The sequence below is a fragment of the Panulirus ornatus genome, chromosome 45 (assembly GCF_036320965.1).
Source record: "Panulirus ornatus isolate Po-2019 chromosome 45, ASM3632096v1, whole genome shotgun sequence".
Classification (NCBI taxonomy): Eukaryota; Metazoa; Arthropoda; class Malacostraca; order Decapoda; family Palinuridae; genus Panulirus; species Panulirus ornatus.
The window spans coordinates 380,292-402,116 of NC_092268.1; the positions used below are offsets into that span (position 1 = coordinate 380,292).

The 21,825-nt window shown below is 39.7% G+C and overlaps 2 protein-coding genes across 58 annotated transcripts in view; one reads left to right on the plus strand and one right to left on the minus strand.

The window, feature by feature from the left end:
• The window catches only part of IleRS (Isoleucyl-tRNA synthetase), a 415,824-nt gene that overhangs the window by 236,154 nt on the left and 157,845 nt on the right, over positions 1–21,825 (plus strand). The window lies entirely within an intron of this gene.
• The window catches only part of LOC139762964 (uncharacterized), a 614,722-nt gene that overhangs the window by 90,325 nt on the left and 502,572 nt on the right, over positions 1–21,825 (minus strand). The window contains exons 1-2 of one of the 49 annotated variants that reach the window (XM_071688359.1): positions 21,117–21,248; positions 20,132–20,264 (exon numbers count right to left, since the gene is read on the minus strand). The exons of the other annotated variants lie outside the window; for them this stretch is intronic. Coding sequence (XP_071544460.1) covers positions 20,132–20,182 — 51 coding nt within the window. The 5' untranslated portion in view covers positions 20,183–20,264; positions 21,117–21,248. Of the gene's footprint in view, positions 1–20,131; positions 20,265–21,116; positions 21,249–21,825 lie in introns of those variants that run through there. 49 annotated transcript variants of the gene reach the window in all.

The following is a 21,825-nucleotide window of genomic DNA, read 5'->3' on the forward strand; positions in this document are numbered from 1 at the left end:
GTCATCCAAAAATAAAAAGACAAATTAACGGTTTACTTTAAATCCCCTTTGGAGCCGCCAAAGGCAATTAGAGGGGCATAGAGGCATCAAAAGGGAAAGAAACATTTGGAAAGCTTACTTTAATGCCACTTTGGGGATGCCAAAGAGCAAGAGAATTGCGGTGAGGCATCCAAAAATTTAGAGGAAAATTGAAGGATTAATCTAAATCCCCTTTGGCGTCTTCAAAGGCCTTTACAGGGGAATACTGGCATCTGAAGGGAAAGAGACAATTAAAAGTTTACTTAAAAGACCGTTTAGGGGTGCCAAAGTCCAATACAGTTGCATGATGTCATCTAAAAATAAAAAGACAAATTAACGGTTTACTTTAAATCCCCTTTGGAGCCGCCAAAGGCAATTAGCAGGGGCATAGAGGCATCAAAAGGGAAAGAAACATTTGGAAAGCTTACTTTAATGCCACTTTGGGGATGCCAAAGGGCAAGAGAATTGCGGTGAGGCATCCAAAAATTTAGAGGAAAATTGAAGGATTAATCTAAATCCCCTTTGGCGTCTTCAAAGGCCTTTACAGGGGAATACTGGCATCTGAAGGGAAAGAGACAAATTAAAAGTTTACTTAAAAGACCGTTTAGGGGTGCCAAAGTCCAATACAGTTGCATGATGTCATCCAAAAATAAAAAGACAAATTAACGGTTTACTTTAAATCCCCTTTGGAGCCGCCAAAGGCAATTGCAGGGGCATAGAGGCATCAAAAGGGAAAGAAACATTTGGAAAGCTTACTTTAATGCCACTTTGGGGATGCCAAAGGGCAAGAGAATTGCGGTGAGGCATCCAAAAATTTAGAGGAAAATTGAAGGATTAATCTAAATCCCCTTTGGCGTCTTCAAAGGCCTTTACAGGGGAATACTGGCATCTGAAGGGAAAGAGACAAATTAAAAGTTTACTTAAAAGACCGTTTAGGGGTGCCAAAGTCCAATACAGTTGCATGATGTCATCCAAAAATAAAAAGACAAATTAACGGTTTACTTTAAATCCCCTTTGGAGCCGCCAAAGGCAATTACAGGGGCATAGAGGCATCAAAAGGGAAAGAAACATTTGGAAAGCTTACTTTAATGCCACTTTGGGGATGCCAAAGGGCAAGAGAATTGCGGTGAGGCATCCAAAAATTTAGAGGAAAATTGAAGGATTAATCTAAATCCCCTTTGGCGTCTTCAAAGGCCTTTACAGGGGAATACTGGCATCTGAAGGGAAAGAGACAAATTAAAAGTTTACTTAAAAGACCGTTTAGGGGTGCCAAAGTCCAATACAGTTGCATGATGTCATCTAAAAATAAAAAGACAAATTAACGGTTTACTTTAAATCCCCTTTGGAGCCGCCAAAGGCAATTACAGGGGCATAGAGGCATCAAAAGGGAAAGAAACATTTGGAAAGCTTACTTTAATGCCACTTTGGGGATGCCAAAGGGCAAGAGAATTGCGGTGAGGCATCCAAAAATTTAGAGGAAAATTGAAGGATTAATCTAAATCCCCTTTGGCGTCTTCAAAGGCCTTTACAGGGGAATACTGGCATCTGAAGGGAAAGAGACAAATTAAAAGTTTACTTAAAAGACCGTTTAGGGGTGCCAAAGTCCAATACAGTTGCATGATGTCATCCAAAAATAAAAAGAGAAATTAACGGTTTACTTTAAATCCCCTTTGGAGCCGCCAAAGGCAATTGCAGGGGAATAGAGGCATCAAAAGGGAAAGAAACATTTGGAAAGCTTACTTTAATGCCACTTTGGGGATGCCAAAGGGCAAGAGAATTGCGGTGAGGCATCCAAAAATTTAGAGGAAAATTGAAGGATTAATCTAAATCCCCTTTGGCGTCTTCAAAGGCCTTTACAGGGGAATACTGGCATCTGAAGGGAAAGAGACAATTAAAAGTTTACTTAAAAGACCGTTTAGGGGTGCCAAAGTCCAATACAGTTGCATGATGTCATCCAAAAATAAAAAGACAAATTAACGGTTTACTTTAAATCCCCTTTGGAGCCGCCAAAGGCAATTACAGGGGCATAGAGGCATCAAAAGGGAAAGAAACATTTGGAAAGCTTACTTTAATGCCACTTTGGGGATGCCAAAGAGCAAGAGAATTGCGGTGAGGCATCCAAAAATTTAGAGGAAAATTGAAGGATTAATCTAAATCCCCTTTGGCGTCTTCAAAGGCCTTTACAGGGGAATACTGGCATCTGAAGGGAAAGAGACAAATTAAAAGTTTACTTAAAAGACCGTTTAGGGGTGCCAAAGTCCAATACAGTTGCATGATGTCATCCAAAAATAAAAAGACAAATTAACGGTTTACTTTAAATCCCCTTTGGAGCCGCCAAAGGCAATTACAGGGGCATAGAGGCATCAAAAGGGAAAGAAACATTTGGAAAGCTTACTTTAATGCCACTTTGGGGATGCCAAAGGGCAAGAGAATTGCGGTGAGGCATCCAAAAATTTAGAGGAAAATTGAAGGATTAATCTAAATCCCCTTTGGCGTCTTCAAAGGCCTTTACAGGGGAATAGTGGCATCTGAAGGGAAAGAGACAAATTAAAAGTTTACTTAAAAGACCGTTTAGGGGTGCCAAAGTCCAATACAGTTGCATGATGTCATCCAAAAATAAAAAGAGAAATTAACGGTTTACTTTAAATCCCCTTTGAAGCCGCCAAAGGCAATTACAGGGGCATAGAGGCATCAAAAGGGAAAGAAACATTTGGAAAGCTTACTTTAATGCCACTTTGGGGATGCCAAAGGGCAAGAGAATTGCGGTGAGGCATCCAAAAATTTAGAGGAAAATTGAAGGATTAATCTAAATCCCCTTTGGCGTCTTCAAAGGCCTTTACAGGGGAATACTGGCATCTGAAGGGAAAGAGACAAATCAAAAGTTTACTTAAAAGACCGTTTAGGGGTGCCAAAGTCCAATACAGTTGCATGATGTCATCCAAAAATAAAAAGACAAATTAACGGTTTACTTTAAATCCCCTTTGGAGCCGCCAAAGGCAATTACAGGGGCATAGAGGCATCAAAAGGGAAAGAAACATTTGGAAAGCTTACTTTAATGCCACTTTGGGGATGCCAAAGGGCAAGAGAATTGCGGTGAGGCATCCAAAAATTTAGAGGAAAATTGAAGGATTAATCTAAATCCCCTTTGGCGTCTTCAAAGGCCTTTACAGGGGAATACTGGCATCTGAAGGGAAAGAGACAAATCAAAAGTTTACTTAAAAGACCGTTTAGGGGTGCCAAAGTCCAATACAGTTGCATGATGTCATCCAAAAATAAAAAGACAAATTAACGGTTTACTTTAAATCCCCTTTGGAGCCGCCAAAGGCAATTACAGGGGCATAGAGGCATCAAAAGGGAAAGAAACATTTGGAAAGCTTACTTTAATGCCACTTTGGGGATGCCAAAGGGCAAGAGAATTGCGGTGAGGCATCCAAAAATTTAGAGGAAAATTGAAGGATTAATCTAAATCCCCTTTGGCGTCTTCAAAGGCCTTTACAGGGGAATACTGGCATCTGAAGGGAAAGAGACAAATTAAAAGTTTACTTAAAAGACCGTTTAGGGGTGCCAAAGTCCAATACAGTTGCATGATGTCATCCAAAAATAAAAAGAGAAATTAACGGTTTACTTTAAATCCCCTTTGGAGCCGCCAAAGGCAATTACAGGGGCATAGAGGCATCAAAAGGGAAAGAAACATTTGGAAAGCTTACTTTAATGCCACTTTGGGGATGCCAAAGGGCAAGAGAATTGCGGTGAGGCATCCAAAAATTTAGAGGAAAATTGAAGGATTAATCTAAATCCCCTTTGGCGTCTTCAAAGGCCTTTACAGGGGAATACTGGCATCTGAAGGGAAAGAGACAAATTAAAAGTTTACTTAAAAGACCGTTTAGGGGTGCCAAAGTCCAATACAGTTGCATGATGTCATCCAAAAATAAAAAGACAAATTAACGGTTTACTTTAAATCCCCTTTGGAGCCGCCAAAGGCAATTACAGGGGCATAGAGGCATCAAAAGGGAAAGAAACATTTGGAAAGCTTACTTTAATGCCACTTTGGGGATGCCAAAGGGCAAGAGAATTGCGGTGAGGCATCCAAAAATTTAGAGGAAAATTGAAGGATTAATCTAAATCCCCTTTGGCGTCTTCAAAGGCCTTTACAGGGGAATACTGGCATCTGAAGGGAAAGAGACAAATAAAAAGTTTACTTAAAAGACCGTTTAGGGGTGCCAAAGTCCAATACAGTTGCATGATGTCATCCAAAAATAAAAAGACAAATTAACGGTTTACTTTAAATCCCCTTTGGAGCCGCCAAAGGCAATTACAGGGGCATAGAGGCATCAAAAGGGAAAGAAACATTTGGAAAGCTTACTTTAATGCCACTTTGGGGATGCCAAAGGGCAAGAGAATTGCGGTGAGGCATCCAAAAATTTAGAGGAAAATTGAAGGATTAATCTAAATCCCCTTTGGCGTCTTCAAAGGCCTTTACAGGGGAATACTGGCATCTGAAGGGAAAGAGACAAATTAAAAGTTTACTTAAAAGACCGTTTAGGGGTGCCAAAGTCCAATACAGTTGCATGATGTCATCCAAAAATAAAAAGACAAATTAACGGTTTACTTTAAATCCCCTTTGGAGCCGCCAAAGGCAATTACAGGGGCATAGAGGCATCAAAAGGGAAAGAAACATTTGGAAAGCTTACTTTAATGCCACTTTGGGGATGCCAAAGGGCAAGAGAATTGCGGTGAGGCATCCAAAAATTTAGAGGAAAATTGAAGGATTAATCTAAATCCCCTTTGGCGTCTTCAAAGGCCTTTACAGGGGAATACTGGCATCTGAAGGGAAAGAGACAAATTAAAAGTTTACTTAAAAGACCGTTTAGGGGTGCCAAAGTCCAATACAGTTGCATGATGTCATCCAAAAATAAAAAGACAAATTAACGGTTTACTTTAAATCCCCTTTGGAGCCGCCAAAGGCAATTACAGGGGCATAGAGGCATCAAAAGGGAAAGAAACATTTGGAAAGCTTACTTTAATGCCACTTTGGGGATGCCAAAGGGCAAGAGAATTGCGGTGAGGCATCCAAAAATTTAGAGGAAAATTGAAGGATTAATCTAAATCCCCTTTGGCGTCTTCAAAGGCCTTTACAGGGGAATACTGGCATCTGAAGGGAAAGAGACAAATTAAAAGTTTACTTAAAAGACCGTTTAGGGGTGCCAAAGTCCAATACAGTTGCATGATGTCATCCAAAAATAAAAAGACAAATTAACGGTTTACTTTAAATCCCCTTTGGAGCCGCCAAAGGCAATTACAGGGGCATAGAGGCATCAAAAGGGAAAGAAACATTTGGAAAGCTTACTTTAATGCCACTTTGGGGATGCCAAAGGGCAAGAGAATTGCGGTGAGGCATCCAAAAATTTAGAGGAAAATTGAAGGATTAATCTAAATCCCCTTTGGCGTCTTCAAAGGCCTTTACAGGGGAATACTGGCATCTGAAGGGAAAGAGACAAATTAAAAGTTTACTTAAAAGACCGTTTAGGGGTACCAAAGTCCAATACAGTTGCATGATGTCATCCAAAAATAAAAAGACAAATTAACGGTTTACTTTAAATCCCCTTTGGAGCCGCCAAAGGCAATTACAGGGGAATAGAGGCATCAAAAGGGAAAGAAACATTTGGAAAGCTTACTTTAATGCCACTTTGGGGATGCCAAAGAGCAAGAGAATTGCGGTGAGGCATCCAAAAATTTAGAGGAAAATTGAAGGATTAATCTAAATCCCCTTTGGCGTCTTCAAAGGCCTTTACAGGGGAATACTGGCATCTGAAGGGAAAGAGACAATTTAAAAGTTTACTTAAAAGACCGTTTAGGGGTGCCAAAGTCCAATACAGTTGCATGATGTCATCCAAAAATAAAAAGAGAAATTAACGGTTTACTTTAAATCCCCTTTGAAGCCGCCAAAGGCAATTACAGGGGCATAGAGGCATCAAAAGGGAAAGAAACATTTGGAAAGCTTACTTTAATGCCACTTTGGGGATGCCAAAGGGCAAGAGAATTGCGGTGAGGCATCCAAAAATTTAGAGGAAAATTGAAGGATTAATCTAAATCCCCTTTGGCGTCTTCAAAGGCCTTTACAGGGGAATACTGGCATCTGAAGGGAAAGAGACAAATTAAAAGTTTACTTAAAAGACCGTTTAGGGGTGCCAAAGTCCAATACAGTTGCATGATGTCATCCAAAAATAAAAAGACAAATTAACGGTTTACTTTAAATCCCCTTTGGAGCCGCCAAAGGCAATTAGCAGGGGCATAGAGGCATCAAAAGGGAAAGAAACATTTGGAAAGCTTACTTTAATGCCACTTTGGGGATGCCAAAGGGCAAGAGAATTGCGGTGAGGCATCCAAAAATTTAGAGGAAAATTGAAGGATTAATCTAAATCCCCTTTGGCGTCTTCAAAGGCCTTTACAGGGGAATAGTGGCATCTGAAGGGAAAGAGACAAATCAAAAGTTTACTTAAAAGACCGTTTAGGGGTGCCAAAGTCCAATACAGTTGCATGATGTCATCCAAAAATAAAAAGAGAAATTAACGGTTTACTTTAAATCCCCTTTGGAGCCGCCAAAGGCAATTACAGGGGCATAGAGGCATCAAAAGGGAAAGAAACATTTGGAAAGCTTACTTTAATGCCACTTTGGGGATGCCAAAGGGCAAGAGAATTGCGGTGAGGCATCCAAAATTTAGAGGAAAATTGAAGGATTAATCTAAATCCCCTTTGGCGTCTTCAAAGGCCTTTACAGGGGAATACTGGCATCTGAAGGGAAAGAGACAAATCAAAAGTTTACTTAAAAGACCGTTTAGGGGTGCCAAAGTCCAATACAGTTGCATGATGTCATCCAAAAATAAAAAGACAAATTAACGGTTTACTTTAAATCCCCTTTGGAGCCGCCAAAGGCAATTACAGGGGCATAGAGGCATCAAAAGGGAAAGAAACATTTGGAAAGCTTACTTTAATGCCACTTTGGGGATGCCAAAGGGCAAGAGAATTGCGGTGAGGCATCCAAAAATTTAGAGGAAAATTGAAGGATTAATCTAAATCCCCTTTGGCGTCTTCAAAGGCCTTTACAGGGGAATACTGGCATCTGAAGGGAAAGAGACAAATCAAAAGTTTACTTAAAAGACCGTTTAGGGGTGCCAAAGTCCAATACAGTTGCATGATGTCATCCAAAAATAAAAAGACAAATTAACGGTTTACTTTAAATCCCCTTTGGAGCCGCCAAAGGTAATTACAGGGGCATAGAGGCATCAAAAGGGAAAGAAACATTTGGAAAGCTTACTTTAATGCCACTTTGGGGATGCCAAAGGGCAAGAGAATTGCGGTGAGGCATCCAAAAATTTAGAGGAAAATTGAAGGATTAATCTAAATCCCCTTTGGCGTCTTCAAAGGCCTTTACAGGGAATAAGGGCATCTGAAAGGGAAAGAGACAAATTAAAAGTTTACTTAAAAGACCGTTTAGGGGTGCCAAAGTCCAATACAGTTGCATGATGTCATCCAAAAATAAAAAGAGAAATTAACGGTTTACTTTAAATCCCCTTTGGAGCCGCCAAAGGCAATTACAGGGGCATAGAGGCATCAAAAGGGAAAGAAACATTTGGAAAGCTTACTTTAATGCCACTTTGGGGATGCCAAAGGGCAAGAGAATTGCGGTGAGGCATCCAAAAATTTAGAGGAAAATTGAAGGATTAATCTAAATCCCCTTTGGCGTCTTCAAAGGCCTTTACAGGGGAATACTGGCATCTGAAGGGAAAGAGACAAATCAAAAGTTTACTTAAAAGACCGTTTAGGGGTGCCAAAGTCCAATACAGTTGCATGATGTCATCCAAAAATAAAAAGACAAATTAACGGTTTACTTTAAATCCCCTTTGGAGCCGCCAAAGGCAATTACAGGGGCATAGAGGCATCAAAAGGGAAAGAAACATTTGGAAAGCTTACTTTAATGCCACTTTGGGGATGCCAAAGGGCAAGAGAATTGCGGTGAGGCATCCAAAAATTTAGAGGAAAATTGAAGGATTAATCTAAATCCCCTTTGGCGTCTTCAAAGGCCTTTACAGGGGAATACTGGCATCTGAAGGGAAAGAGACAAATTAAAAGTTTACTTAAAAGACCGTTTAGGGGTACCAAAGTCCAATACAGTTGCATGATGTCATCTAAAAATAAAAAGACAAATTAACGGTTTACTTTAAATCCCCTTTGGAGCCGCCAAAGGCAATTACAGGGGCATAGAGGCATCAAAAGGGAAAGAAACATTTGGAAAGCTTACTTTAATGCCACTTTGGGGATGCCAAAGGGCAAGAGAATTGCGGTGAGGCATCCAAAAATTTAGAGGAAAATTGAAGGATTAATCTAAATCCCCTTTGGCGTCTTCAAAGGCCTTTACAGGGGAATAGTGGCATGTGAAGGGAAAGAGACAAATTAAAAGTTTACTTAAAAGACCGTTTAGGGGTACCAAAGTCCAATACAGTTGCATGATGTCATCTAAAAATAAAAAGACAAATTAACGGTTTACTTTAAATCCCCTTTGGAGCCGCCAAAGGCAATTACAGGGGCATAGAGGCATCAAAAGGGAAAGAAACATTTGGAAAGCTTACTTTAATGCCACTTTGGGGATGCCAAAGGGCAAGAGAATTGCGGTGAGGCATCCAAAAATTTAGAGGAAAATTGAAGGATTAATCTAAATCCCCTTTGGCGTCTTCAAAGGCCTTTACAGGGGAATACTGGCATCTGAAGGGAAAGAGACAAATTAAAAGTTTCCTTAAAAGACCGTTTAGGGGTGCCAAAGTCCAATACAGTTGCATGATGTCATCCAAAAATAAAAAGACAAATTAACGGTTTACTTTAAATCCCCTTTGGAGCCGCCAAAGGCAATTACAGGGGCATAGAGGCATCAAAAGGGAAAGAAACATTTGGAAAGCTTACTTTAATGCCACTTTGGGGATGCCAAAGGGCAAGAGAATTGCGGTGAGGCATCCAAAAATTTAGAGGAAAATTGAAGGATTAATCTAAATCCCCTTTGGCGTCTTCAAAGGCCTTTACAGGGGAATACTGGCATCTGAAGGGAAAGAGACAAATTAAAAGTTTCCTTAAAAGTAAGGAAGAGACAAATCAAAAAGTTTACTTAAAAGACCGTTTAGGGGTGCCAAAGTCCAATACAGTTGCATGATGTCATCAAAAATAAAAAGAGAAATTAACGGTTAGTTTAAATCCCCTTTGGAGCCGCCAAATGCAATTACAGGGGCATAGAGGCATCAAAAGGGAAAGAAACATTTGGAAAGCTTACTTTAATGCCACTTTGGGGATGCCAAAGGGCAAGAGAATGCGGTGAGGGCATCCAAAATTTAGAGAAAATTGAAGGATTAATCTAATCCCCTTTGGCGTCTTCAAAAGCCTTTACAGGGAATACTGGCATCTGAAGGGAAAGAGACAAATTAAAAGTTTACTTAAAAGACCGTTTAGGGGTGCCAAAGTCCAATACAGTTGCATGATGTCATCCAAAAATAAAAAGACAAATTAACGGTTTACTTTAAATCCCCTTTGGAGCCGCCAAAGGCAATTACAGGGGCATAGAGGCATCAAAAGGGAAAGAAACATTTGGAAAGCTTACTTTAATGCCACTTTGGGGATGCCAAAGGGCAAGAGAATTGCGGTGAGGCATCCAAAAATTTAGAGGAAAATTGAAGGATTAATCTAAATCCCCTTTGGCGTCTTCAAAGGCCTTTACAGGGGAATACTGGCATCTGAAGGGAAAGAGACAAATTAAAAGTTTACTTAAAAGACCGTTTAGGGGTGCCAAAGTCCAATACAGTTGCATGATGTCATCCAAAAATAAAAAGACAAATTAACGGTTTACTTTAAATCCCCTTTGGAGCCGCCAAAGGCAATTACAGGGGCATAGAGGCATCAAAAGGGAAAGAAACATTTGGAAAGCTTACTTTAATGCCACTTTGGGGATGCCAAAGGGCAAGAGAATTGCGGTGAGGCATCCAAAAATTTAGAGGAAAATTGAAGGATTAATCTAAATCCCCTTTGGCGTCTTCAAAGGCCTTTACAGGGGAATACTGGCATCTGAAGGGAAAGAGACAAATTAAAAGTTTACTTAAAAGACCGTTTAGGGGTGCCAAAGTCCAATACAGTTGCATGATGTCATCCAAAAATAAAAAGACAAATTAACGGTTTACTTTAAATCCCCTTTGGAGCCGCCAAAGGCAATTACAGGGGCATAGAGGCATCAAAAGGGAAAGAAACATTTGGAAAGCTTACTTTAATGCCACTTTGGGGATGCCAAAGGGCAAGAGAATTGCGGTGAGGCATCCAAAAATTTAGAGGAAAATTGAAGGATTAATCTAAATCCCCTTTGGCGTCTTCAAAGGCCTTTACAGGGGAATACTGGCATCTGAAGGGAAAGAGACAAATCAAAAGTTTACTTAAAAGACCGTTTAGGGGTGCCAAAGTCCAATACAGTTGCATGATGTCATCCAAAAATAAAAAGACAAATTAACGGTTTACTTTAAATCCCCTTTGGAGCCGCCAAAGGCAATTACAGGGGCATAGAGGCATCAAAAGGGAAAGAAACATTTGGAAAGCTTACTTTAATGCCACTTTGGGGATGCCAAAGGGCAAGAGAATTGCGGTGAGGCATCCAAAAATTTAGAGGAAAATTGAAGGATTAATCTAAATCCCCTTTGGCGTCTTCAAAGGCCTTTACAGGGGAATACTGGCATCTGAAGGGAAAGAGACAAATTAAAAGTTTACTTAAAAGACCGTTTAGGGGTGCCAAAGTCCAATACAGTTGCATGATGTCATCCAAAAATAAAAAGACAAATTAACGGTTTACTTTAAATCCCCTTTGGAGCCGCCAAAGGCAATTACAGGGGCATAGAGGCATCAAAAGGGAAAGAAACATTTGGAAAGCTTACTTTAATGCCACTTTGGGGATGCCAAAGGGCAAGAGAATTGCGGTGAGGCATCCAAAAATTTAGAGGAAAATTGAAGGATTAATCTAAATCCCCTTTGGCGTCTTCAAAGGCCTTTACAGGGGAATACTGGCATCTGAAGGGAAAGAGACAAATCAAAAGTTTACTTAAAAGACCGTTTAGGGGTGCCAAAGTCCAATACAGTTGCATGATGTCATCCAAAAATAAAAAGAGAAATTAACGGTTTACTTTAAATCCCCTTTGGAGCCGCCAAAGGCAATTACAGGGGCATAGAGGCATCAAAAGGGAAAGAAACATTTGGAAAGCTTACTTTAATGCCACTTTGGGGATGCCAAAGGGCAAGAGAATTGCGGTGAGGCATCCAAAAATTTAGAGGAAAATTGAAGGATTAATCTAAATCCCCTTTGGCGTCTTCAAAGGCCTTTACAGGGGAATACTGGCATCTGAAGGGAAAGAGACAAATCAAAAGTTTACTTAAAAGACCGTTTAGGGGTGCCAAAGTCCAATACAGTTGCATGATGTCATCCAAAAATAAAAAGAGAAATTAACGGTTTACTTTAAATCCCCTTTGGAGCCGCCAAAGGCAATTACAGGGGCATAGAGGCATCAAAAGGGAAAGAAACATTTGGAAAGCTTACTTTAATGCCACTTTGGGGATGCCAAAGGGCAAGAGAATTGCGGTGAGGCATCCAAAAATTTAGAGGAAAATTGAAGGATTAATCTAAATCCCCTTTGGCGTCTTCAAAGGCCTTTACAGGGGAATACTGGCATCTGAAGGGAAAGAGACAAATCAAAAGTTTACTTAAAAGACCGTTTAGGGGTGCCAAAGTCCAATACAGTTGCATGATGTCATCCAAAAATAAAAAGACAAATTAACGGTTTACTTTAAATCCCCTTTGGAGCCGCCAAAGGCAATTACAGGGGCATAGAGGCATCAAAAGGGAAAGAAACATTTGGAAAGCTTACTTTAATGCCACTTTGGGGATGCCAAAGGGCAAGAGAATTGCGGTGAGGCATCCAAAAATTTAGAGGAAAATTGAAGGATTAATCTAAATCCCCTTTGGCGTCTTCAAAGGCCTTTACAGGGGAATAATGGCATCTGAAGGGAAAGAGACAAATTAAAAGTTTACTTAAAAGACCGTTTAGGGGTGCCAAAGTCCAATACAGTTGCATGATGTCATCCAAAAATAAAAAGAGAAATTAACGGTTTACTTTAAATCCCCTTTGGAGCCGCCAAAGGCAATTACAGGGGCATAGAGGCATCAAAAGGGAAAGAAACATTTGGAAAGCTTACTTTAATGCCACTTTGGGGATGCCAAAGGGCAAGAGAATTGCGGTGAGGCATCCAAAAATTTAGAGGAAAATTGAAGGATTAATCTAAATCCCCTTTGGCGTCTTCAAAGGCCTTTACAGGGGAATACTGGCATCTGAAGGGAAAGAGACAATTTAAAAGTTTACTTAAAAGACCGTTTAGGGGTGCCAAAGTCCAATACAGTTGCATGATGTCATCCAAAAATAAAAAGACAAATTAACGGTTTACTTTAAATCCCCTTTGGAGCCGCCAAAGGCAATTACAGGGGCATAGAGGCATCAAAAGGGAAAGAAACATTTGGAAAGCTTACTTTAATGCCACTTTGGGGATGCCAAAGGGCAAGAGAATTGCGGTGAGGCATCCAAAAATTTAGAGGAAAATTGAAGGATTAATCTAAATCCCCTTTGGCGTCTTCAAAGGCCTTTACAGGGGAATACTGGCATCTGAAGGGAAAGAGACAAATTAAAAGTTTACTTAAAAGACCGTTTAGGGGTGCCAAAGTCCAATACAGTTGCATGATGTCATCCAAAAATAAAAAGAGAAATTAACGGTTTACTTTAAATCCCCTTTGGAGCCGCCAAAGGCAATTACAGGGGCATAGAGGCATCAAAAGGGAAAGAAACATTTGGAAAGCTTACTTTAATGCCACTTTGGGGATGCCAAAGGGCAAGAGAATTGCGGTGAGGCATCCAAAATTTAGAGGAAAATTGAAGGATTAATCTAAATCCCCTTTGGCGTCTTCAAAGGCCTTTACAGGGGAATACTGGCATCTGAAGGGAAAGAGACAATTCAAAAGTTTACTTAAAAGACCGTTTAGGGGTGCCAAAGGTCCAATACAGTTGCATGATGTCATCCAAAAATAAAAAGACAAATTAACGGTTTACTTTAAATCCCCTTTGGAGCCGCCAAAGGCAATTACAGGGGCATAGAGGCATCAAAAGGGAAAGAAACATTTGGAAAGCTTACTTTAATGCCACTTTGGGGATGCCAAAGGGCAAGAGAATTGCGGTGAGGCATCCAAAAATTTAGAGGAAAATTGAAGGATTAATCTAAATCCCCTTTGGCGTCTTCAAAGGCCTTTACAGGGGAATACTGGCATCTGAAGGGAAAGAGACAAATCAAAAGTTTACTTAAAAGACCGTTTAGGGGTGCCAAAGTCCAATACAGTTGCATGATGTCATCCAAAAATAAAAAGACAAATTAACGGTTTACTTTAAATCCCCTTTGGAGCCGCCAAAGGCAATTACAGGGGCATAGAGGCATCAAAAGGGAAAGAAACATTTGGAAAGCTTACTTTAATGCCACTTTGGGGATGCCAAAGGGCAAGAGAATTGCGGTGAGGCATCCAAAAATTTAGAGGAAAATTGAAGGATTAATCTAAATCCCCTTTGGCGTCTTCAAAGGCCTTTACAGGGGAATAATGGCATCTGAAGGGAAAGAGACAAATTAAAAGTTTACTTAAAAGACCGTTTAGGGGTGCCAAAGTCCAATACAGTTGCATGATGTCATCCAAAAATAAAAAGAGAAATTAACGGTTTACTTTAAATCCCCTTTGGAGCCGCCAAAGGCAATTACAGGGGCATAGAGGCATCAAAAGGGAAAGAAACATTTGGAAAGCTTACTTTAATGCCACTTTGGGGATGCCAAAGGGCAAGAGAATTGCGGTGAGGCATCCAAAAATTTAGAGGAAAATTGAAGGATTAATCTAAATCCCCTTTGGCGTCTTCAAAGGCCTTTACAGGGGAATACTGGCATCTGAAGGGAAAGAGACAATTTAAAAGTTTACTTAAAAGACCGTTTAGGGGTGCCAAAGTCCAATACAGTTGCATGATGTCATCCAAAAATAAAAAGACAAATTAACGGTTTACTTTAAATCCCCTTTGGAGCCGCCAAAGGCAATTACAGGGGCATAGAGGCATCAAAAGGGAAAGAAACATTTGGAAAGCTTACTTTAATGCCACTTTGGGGATGCCAAAGGGCAAGAGAATTGCGGTGAGGCATCCAAAAATTTAGAGGAAAATTGAAGGATTAATCTAAATCCCCTTTGGCGTCTTCAAAGGCCTTTACAGGGGAATACTGGCATCTGAAGGGAAAGAGACAAATTAAAAGTTTACTTAAAAGACCGTTTAGGGGTGCCAAAGTCCAATACAGTTGCATGATGTCATCCAAAAATAAAAAGACAAATTAACGGTTTACTTTAAATCCCCTTTGGAGCCGCCAAAGGCAATTACAGGGGCATAGAGGCATCAAAAGGGAAAGAAACATTTGGAAAGCTTACTTTAATGCCACTTTGGGGATGCCAAAGGGCAAGAGAATTGCGGTGAGGCATCCAAAAATTTAGAGGAAAATTGAAGGATTAATCTAAATCCCCTTTGGCGTCTTCAAAGCCTTACAGGGGAATAATGGCATCTGAAGGGAAAGAGACAATTTAAAAGTTTACTTAAAAGACCGTTTAGGGGTGCCAAAGTCCAATACAGTTGCATGATGTCATCCAAAAATAAAAAGAGAAATTAACGGTTTACTTTAAATCCCCTTTGAAGCCGCCAAAGGCAATTACAGGGGCATAGAGGCATCAAAAGGGAAAGAAACATTTGGAAAGCTTACTTTAATGCCACTTTGGGGATGCCAAAGGGCAAGAGAATTGCGGTGAGGCATCCAAAAATTTAGAGGAAAATTGAAGGATTAATCTAAATCCCCTTTGGCGTCTTCAAAGGCCTTTACAGGGGAATAATGGCATCTAAAGGGAAAGAGACAAAGCAAAATTTCGAAAGACGATATGGGCCAAAGCAAACAGTTAATAAGTCTTCCAAAAATAAAAAGGAAATTAATGTTAAATGAGTCATTAAAAGTATCTAACCTTATAATAAAATTAAGAATAATCTAACTAGGGAAAAACGTACTCAAAAAAATAGTATGACTTGCCAACAGGATAGCTAAGGAAAGATTAAATTCTAAGAGATCAAAAAATTAAATAGATAATTGTTAATGAAGAAGGAGAAAAGATTGATCCTATGATGATAAAAAAATTACAAAGGATAAGTATAACGGAACTTAGCATATCAAGAACATAAAATTTAAATAGGATAATCTGGGTCAATACGTTGATTGAGAAAGTAGAGTAAGTCAACTCGACAAGCAAAAGTTGACTCAAAATAAGAAAGAAAAATTGGTAGCTTGGAGCAGAAAATAGTACAAAAGTTGGAATCAATTTGTAAAATAATAGGTTATAAACTAGCAAACTGCAAGAAATGAGTATAAGATTATAGAAATAAACTAAGATAGGGAGGTCAAGAAAAACATGGAATAAACATGACAAGGCAAAATGGCAAAATAAGAATAATATATCCTTGGTCAAGCAGGTAGCATAAAAGAAATAATAAACTGGCAGCCTACGTATTCAAAAAAAAAAAAGTATAACTGGCCAGCATACAGCAAAAGAAACTTATTTAAATCCCCTTTGGAGCCGCCAAAGGCAATTAGGGGCATAGAGGCATCAAAGGAAAAACATTTGGAAAGCTTACTTTAATGCCACTTTGGGAGCAAAGGGCAAGAGAATGCGTGAGGCTCCAAAAATTAGAGAAAATGAAGATAATCTAACCCCTTGCGTCTTCAAAGCCTTTACAGAAATGCACTAAGGAAAGAGAAATTAAAAGTTTCTAAAAGACCGTTAGTGTGCCAAATCCAAACAGTATGACTTCAAAAAAAAAAGAAAATTACGTTAATTTAAATCCCCTTTGAGCCGCCAAAGCAATACAGGGGCATAGAGGCTCAAAAGGGAAGAAACATTGGAAAGCTATTTAAGCATTGGGGAGCAAGGGCAAGAGAATGCGGTGAGGCATCCAAATTAGAGGAAATGAAGGATTAATCAAATCCCCTTTGGCGTCTTCAAAGGCCTTTAAGGAATAATGGATCTAAGGGAAGAGACAATTAAAAGTTTCTTAAGACGTTTAGGGTGCCAAGTCAATACAGTTATGTGTTCCAAAATAAAAAAAAATTAACGTTATTAATCCCTTTGGAGCGCAAGGAATTAAGGGCTAGAGCATCAAAGGAAAACATTGAAAGCTTACTAATGCCATTGGGATGCAAGGGCAAGAGAATTGCGGTGAGGCACCAAAATTTAGAGGAAATGAGGATTAATCTAAACCCTTGGCGTCTTCAAAGCTTTAAGGATATGGTCTAGGAAAGAGACAATAAAGTTTCTAAGACCGTTTAGGGTGCCAGCCATACGTGATGTCTCAAAATAAAAAAAATTAACTTTATTAATCCCCTTGAGCGCAAAGGAATAGGGGCATAGGGCATCAAAGGAAAGAAACATTTGAAGCTTACTTAATGCCATTGGGCAAGGGCAAAGAATGCGTGAGGCATCAAATTAGAGAAAATTGAAGGATTAATCTAAATCCCCTTTGGCGTCTTAAAGCTTTAGGGGAATATGGCATCTAGGGAAAGAGACATAAAGTTACTTAAGCTTGGTGCAACATACTTCATGATAAAATAAAAATACGTATTTATCCCCTTGAGCGCCAAAGGATAAGGCAAGAGGCATCAAGGGAAAACATTTGGAACTTATTAATGCATTTGGGATGCAAAGGGCAAGAGAATTGCGGTGAGGCATCCAAAAATTTAGAGGAAAATTGAAGGATTAATCTAAATCCCCTTTGGCGTCTTCAAAGCCTTTACAGGGGAATATGGCATCTAAGGGAAAGAGACAATTAAAAGTTTCTTAAAAGACCGTTTAGGGTGCCAAAGTCCAATACAGTTCATGATGCTTCCAAAAATAAAAAAGAAATTAACGTTTAATTTAAATCCCCTTTGGAGCCGCCAAAGGCAATTACAGGGGCATAGAGGCATCAAAAGGGAAAGAAACATTTGGAAAGCTTACTTTAATGCCACTTTGGGGATGCCAAAGGGCAAGAGAATTGCGGTGAGGCATCCAAAAATTTAGAGGAAAATTGAAGGATTAATCTAAATCCCCTTTGGCGTCTTCAAAGGCCTTTACAGGGGAATAATGGCATCTAAAGGGAAAGAGACAAATTAAAAGTTTCCTTAAAAGACCGTTTAGTGGTGCCAAAGTCCAATACAGTTAAATGATGTCTTCCAAAAATAAAAAGAGAAATTAACTGTTAAGTTTAAATCCCCTTTGGAGCCGCCAAAGGCAATTACAGGGGCATAGAGGCATCAAAAGGGAAAGAAACATTTGGAAAGCTTACTTTAATGCCACTTTGGGGATGACAAAGGGCAAGAGAATTGCGGTGAGGCATCCAAAAATTTAGAGGAAAATTGAAGGATTAATCTAAATCCCCTTCCCTTTGGCGTCTTCAAAGGCCTTTACAGGGGAATAATGGCATCTAAAGGGAAAGAGACAAATTAAAAGTTTCCTTAAAAGACCGTTTAGTGGTGCCAAAGTCCAATACAGTTAAATGATGTCTTCCAAAAATAAAAAGAGAAATTAACTGTTAAGTTTAAATCCCCTTTGGAGCCGCCAAAGGCAATTACAGGGGCATAGAGGCATCAAAAGGGAAAGAAACATTTGGAAAGCTTACTTAATGCCACTTTGGGGATGACAAAGGGCAAGAGAATTGCGGTGAGGCATCCAAAAATTTAGAGGAAAATTGAAGGATTAATCTAAATCCCCTTTGGCGTCTTCAAAGGCCTTTACAGGGGAATACTGGCATCTGAAGGGAAAGAGACAATTAAAAGTTTACTTAAAAGACCGTTTAGGGGTGCCAAAGTCCAATACAGTTGCATGATGGCATCCAAAAATAAAAAGACAAATTAACGGTTTACTTTAAATCCCCTTTGGAGCCGCCAAAGGCAATTACAGGGGCATAGAGGCATCAAAAGGGAAAGAAACATTTGGAAAGCTTACTTTAATGCCACTTTGGGGATGCCAAAGGGCAAGAGAATTGCGGTGAGGCATCCAAAAATTTAGAGGAAAATTGAAGGATTAATCTAAATCCCCTTTGGCGTCTTCAAAGGCCTTTACAGGGGAATACTGGCATCTGAAGGGAAAGAGACAATTAAAAGTTTACTTAAAAGACCGTTTAGGGGTGCCAAAGTCCAATACAGTTGCATGATGTCATCCAAAAATAAAAAGACAAATTAACGGTTTACTTTAAATCCCCTTTGGAGCCGCCAAAGGCAATTACAGGGGCATAGAGGCATCAAAAGGGAAAGAAACATTTGGAAAGCTTACTTTAATGCCACTTTGGGGATGCTAAAGGGCAAGAGAATTGCGGTGAGGCATCCAAAAATTTAGAGGAAAATTGAAGGATTAATCTAAATCCCCTTTGGCGTCTTCAAAGGCCTTTACAGGGGAATAATGGCATCTAAAGGGAAAGAGACAAATTAAAAGTTTCCTTAAAAGACCGTTTAGTGGTGCCAAAGTCCAATACAGTTGCATGATGTCTTCCAAAAATAAAAAGAGAAATTAACTGTTAAGTTTAAATCCCCTTTGGAGCCGCCAAAGGCAATTACAGGGGCATAGAGGCATCAAAAGGGAAAGAAACATTTGGAAAGCTTACTTTAATGCCACTTTGGGGATGCCAAAGGGCAAGAGAATTGCGGTGAGGCATCCAAAAATTTAGAGGAAAATTGAAGGATTAATCTAAATCCCCTTTGGCGTCTTCAAAGGCCTTTACAGGGGAATAATGGCATCTAAAGGGAAAGAGACAAATTAAAAGTTTCCTTAAAAGACCGTTTAGGGTGCCAAAGTCCAATACAGTTGCATGATGTCTTCCAAAAATAAAAAGAGAAATTAACGGTTAAGTTTAAATCCCCTTTGGAGCCGCCAAAGGCAATTACAGGGGCATAGAGGCATCAAAAGGGAAAGAAACATTTGGAAAGCTTACTTTAATGCCACTTTGGGGATGCCAAAGGGCAAGAGAATTGCGGTGAGGCATCCAAAAATTTAGAGGAAAATTGAAGGATTAATCTAAATCCCCTTTGGCGTCTTCAAAGGCCTTTACAGGGGAATACTGGCATCTGAAGGGAAAGAGACAATTAAAAGTTTACTTAAAAGACCGTTTAGGGGTGCCAAAGTCCAATACAGTTGCATGATGTCATCCAAAAATAAAAAGACAAATTAACGGTTTACTTTAAATCCCCTTTGGAGCCGCCAAAGGCAATTACAGGGGCATAGAGGCATCAAAAGGGAAAGAAACATTTGGAAAGCTTACTTTAATGCCACTTTGGGGATGCCAAAGGGCAAGAGAATTGCGGTGAGGCATCCAAAAATTTAGAGGAAAATTGAAGGATTAATCTAAATCCCCTTTGGCGTCTTCAAAGGCCTTTACAGGGGAATACTGGCATCTGAAAGGGAAAGAGACAAATTAAAAGTTTACTTAAAAGACCGTTTAGGGGTGCCAAAGTCCAATACAGTTGCATGATGTCATCCAAAAATAAAAAGACAAATTAACGGTTTAATTTAAATCCCCTTTGGAGCCGCCAAAGGCAATTACAGGGGCATAGAGGCATCAAAAGGGAAAGAACATTTGGAAAGCTTACTTTAATGCCACTTTGGGGATGCCAAAGGGCAAGAGAATTGCGGTGAGGCATCCAAAAATTTAGAGGAAAATTGAAGGATTAATCTAAATCCCCTTTGGCGTCTTCAAAGGCCTTTACAGGGGAATACTGGCATCTGAAGGGAAAGAGACAAATTAAAAGTTTCCTTAAAAGACCGTTTAGGGGTGCCAAAGTCCAATACAGTTACATGATGTCTTCCAAAAATAAAAAGACAAATTAACGGTTTACTTTAAATCCCCTTTGGAGCCGCCAAAGGCAATTACAGGGGCATAGAGGCATCAAAAGGGAAAGAAACATTTGGAAAGCTTACCTTAATGCCACTTTGGGGATGACAAAGGGCAAGAGAATTGCGGTGAGGCATCCAAAAATTTAGAGGAAAATTGAAGGATTAATCTAAATCCCCTTTGGCGTCTTCAAAAGCCTTTACAGCGGAATACTGGCATCTGAAGGGAAAGAGACAATTCAAAAGTTTACTTATAAGACCGTTTAGGGGTGCCAAGGTCCAATACAGTTGCATGGTGGCATCCAAAAATAAAACAACAAATTAACGGTTTACTTTAGATCCCCTTTGGAGCCGCCAAAGGTAATTAGAGGGGCATAGAGGCATCAAAAGGGAAAGAAACATTTGGAAAGCTTACTTTAATGCCACTTTGGGGATGCCAAAGGAGCAAGAGAATTGCGGTGAGGCATCCAAAAATTTAGAGGAAAATTGAAGGATTAATCTAAATCCCCTTTGGCGTCTTCAAAGGCCTTTACAGGGGAATACTGGCATCTGAAGGGAAAGAGACAATTTAAAAGTTTACTTAAAAGACCGTTTAGGGGTGCCAAAGTCCAATACAGTTACATGATGTTATCTAAAAATAAATAGACAAATTAACGGTTTACTTTAAATCCCCTTTGGAGCCGCCAAAGGCAATTACAGGGGCATAGAGGCATCAAAAGGGAAAGAAACATTTGGAAAGCTTACTTTAATGCCACTTTGGGGATGCCAAAGGGCAAGAGAATTGCGGTGAGGCATCCAAAAATTTAGAGGAAAATTGAAGGATTAATCTAAATCCCCTTTGGCGTCTTCAAAGGCCTTTACAGGGGAATAATGGCATCTAAAGGGAAAGAGACAAATTAAAAGTTTCCTTAAAAGACCGTTTAGTGGTGCCAAAGTCCAATACAGTTAAATGATGTCTTCCAAAAATAAAAAGAGAAATTAACTGTTAAGTTTAAATCCCCTTTGGAGCCGCCAAAGGCAATTACAGGGGCATAGAGGCATCAAAAGGGAAAGAAACATTTGGAAAGCTTACTTTAATGCCACTTTGGGGATGACAAAGGGCAAGAGAATTGCGGTGAGGCATCCAAAAATTTAGAGGAAAATTGAAGGATTAATCTAAATCCCCTTTGGCGTCTTCAAAGGCCTTTACAGGGGAATACTGGCATCTGAAGGGAAAGAGACAAATTAAAAGTTTACTTAAAAGACCGTTTAGGGGTGCCAAAGTCCAATACAGTTGCATGATGTCATCCAAAAATAAAAAGAGAAATTAACGGTTTACTTTAAATCCCCTTTGAAGCCGCCAAAGGCAATTACAGGGGCATAGAGGCATCAAAAGGGAAAGAAACATTTGGAAAGCTTACTTTAATGCCACTTTTGGGGATGCCAAAGGGCAAGAGAATTGCGGTGAGGCATCCAAAAATTTAGAGGAAAATTGAAGGATTAATCTAAATCCCCTTTGGCGTCTTCAAAGGCCTTTACAGGGGAATACTGGCATCTAAAGGGAAAGAGACAAATTAAAAGTTTCCTTAAAAGACCGTTTAGTGGTGCCAAAGTCCAATACAGTTACATGATGTCATCCAAAAATAAAAAGAGAAATTAACTGTTTACTTTAAATCCCCTTTGGAGCCGCCAAAGGCAATTACAGGGGCATAGAGGCATCAAAAGGGAAAGAAACATTTGGAAAGCTTACTTTAATGCCACTTTGGGGATGCCAAAGGGCAAGAGAATTGCGGTGAGGCATC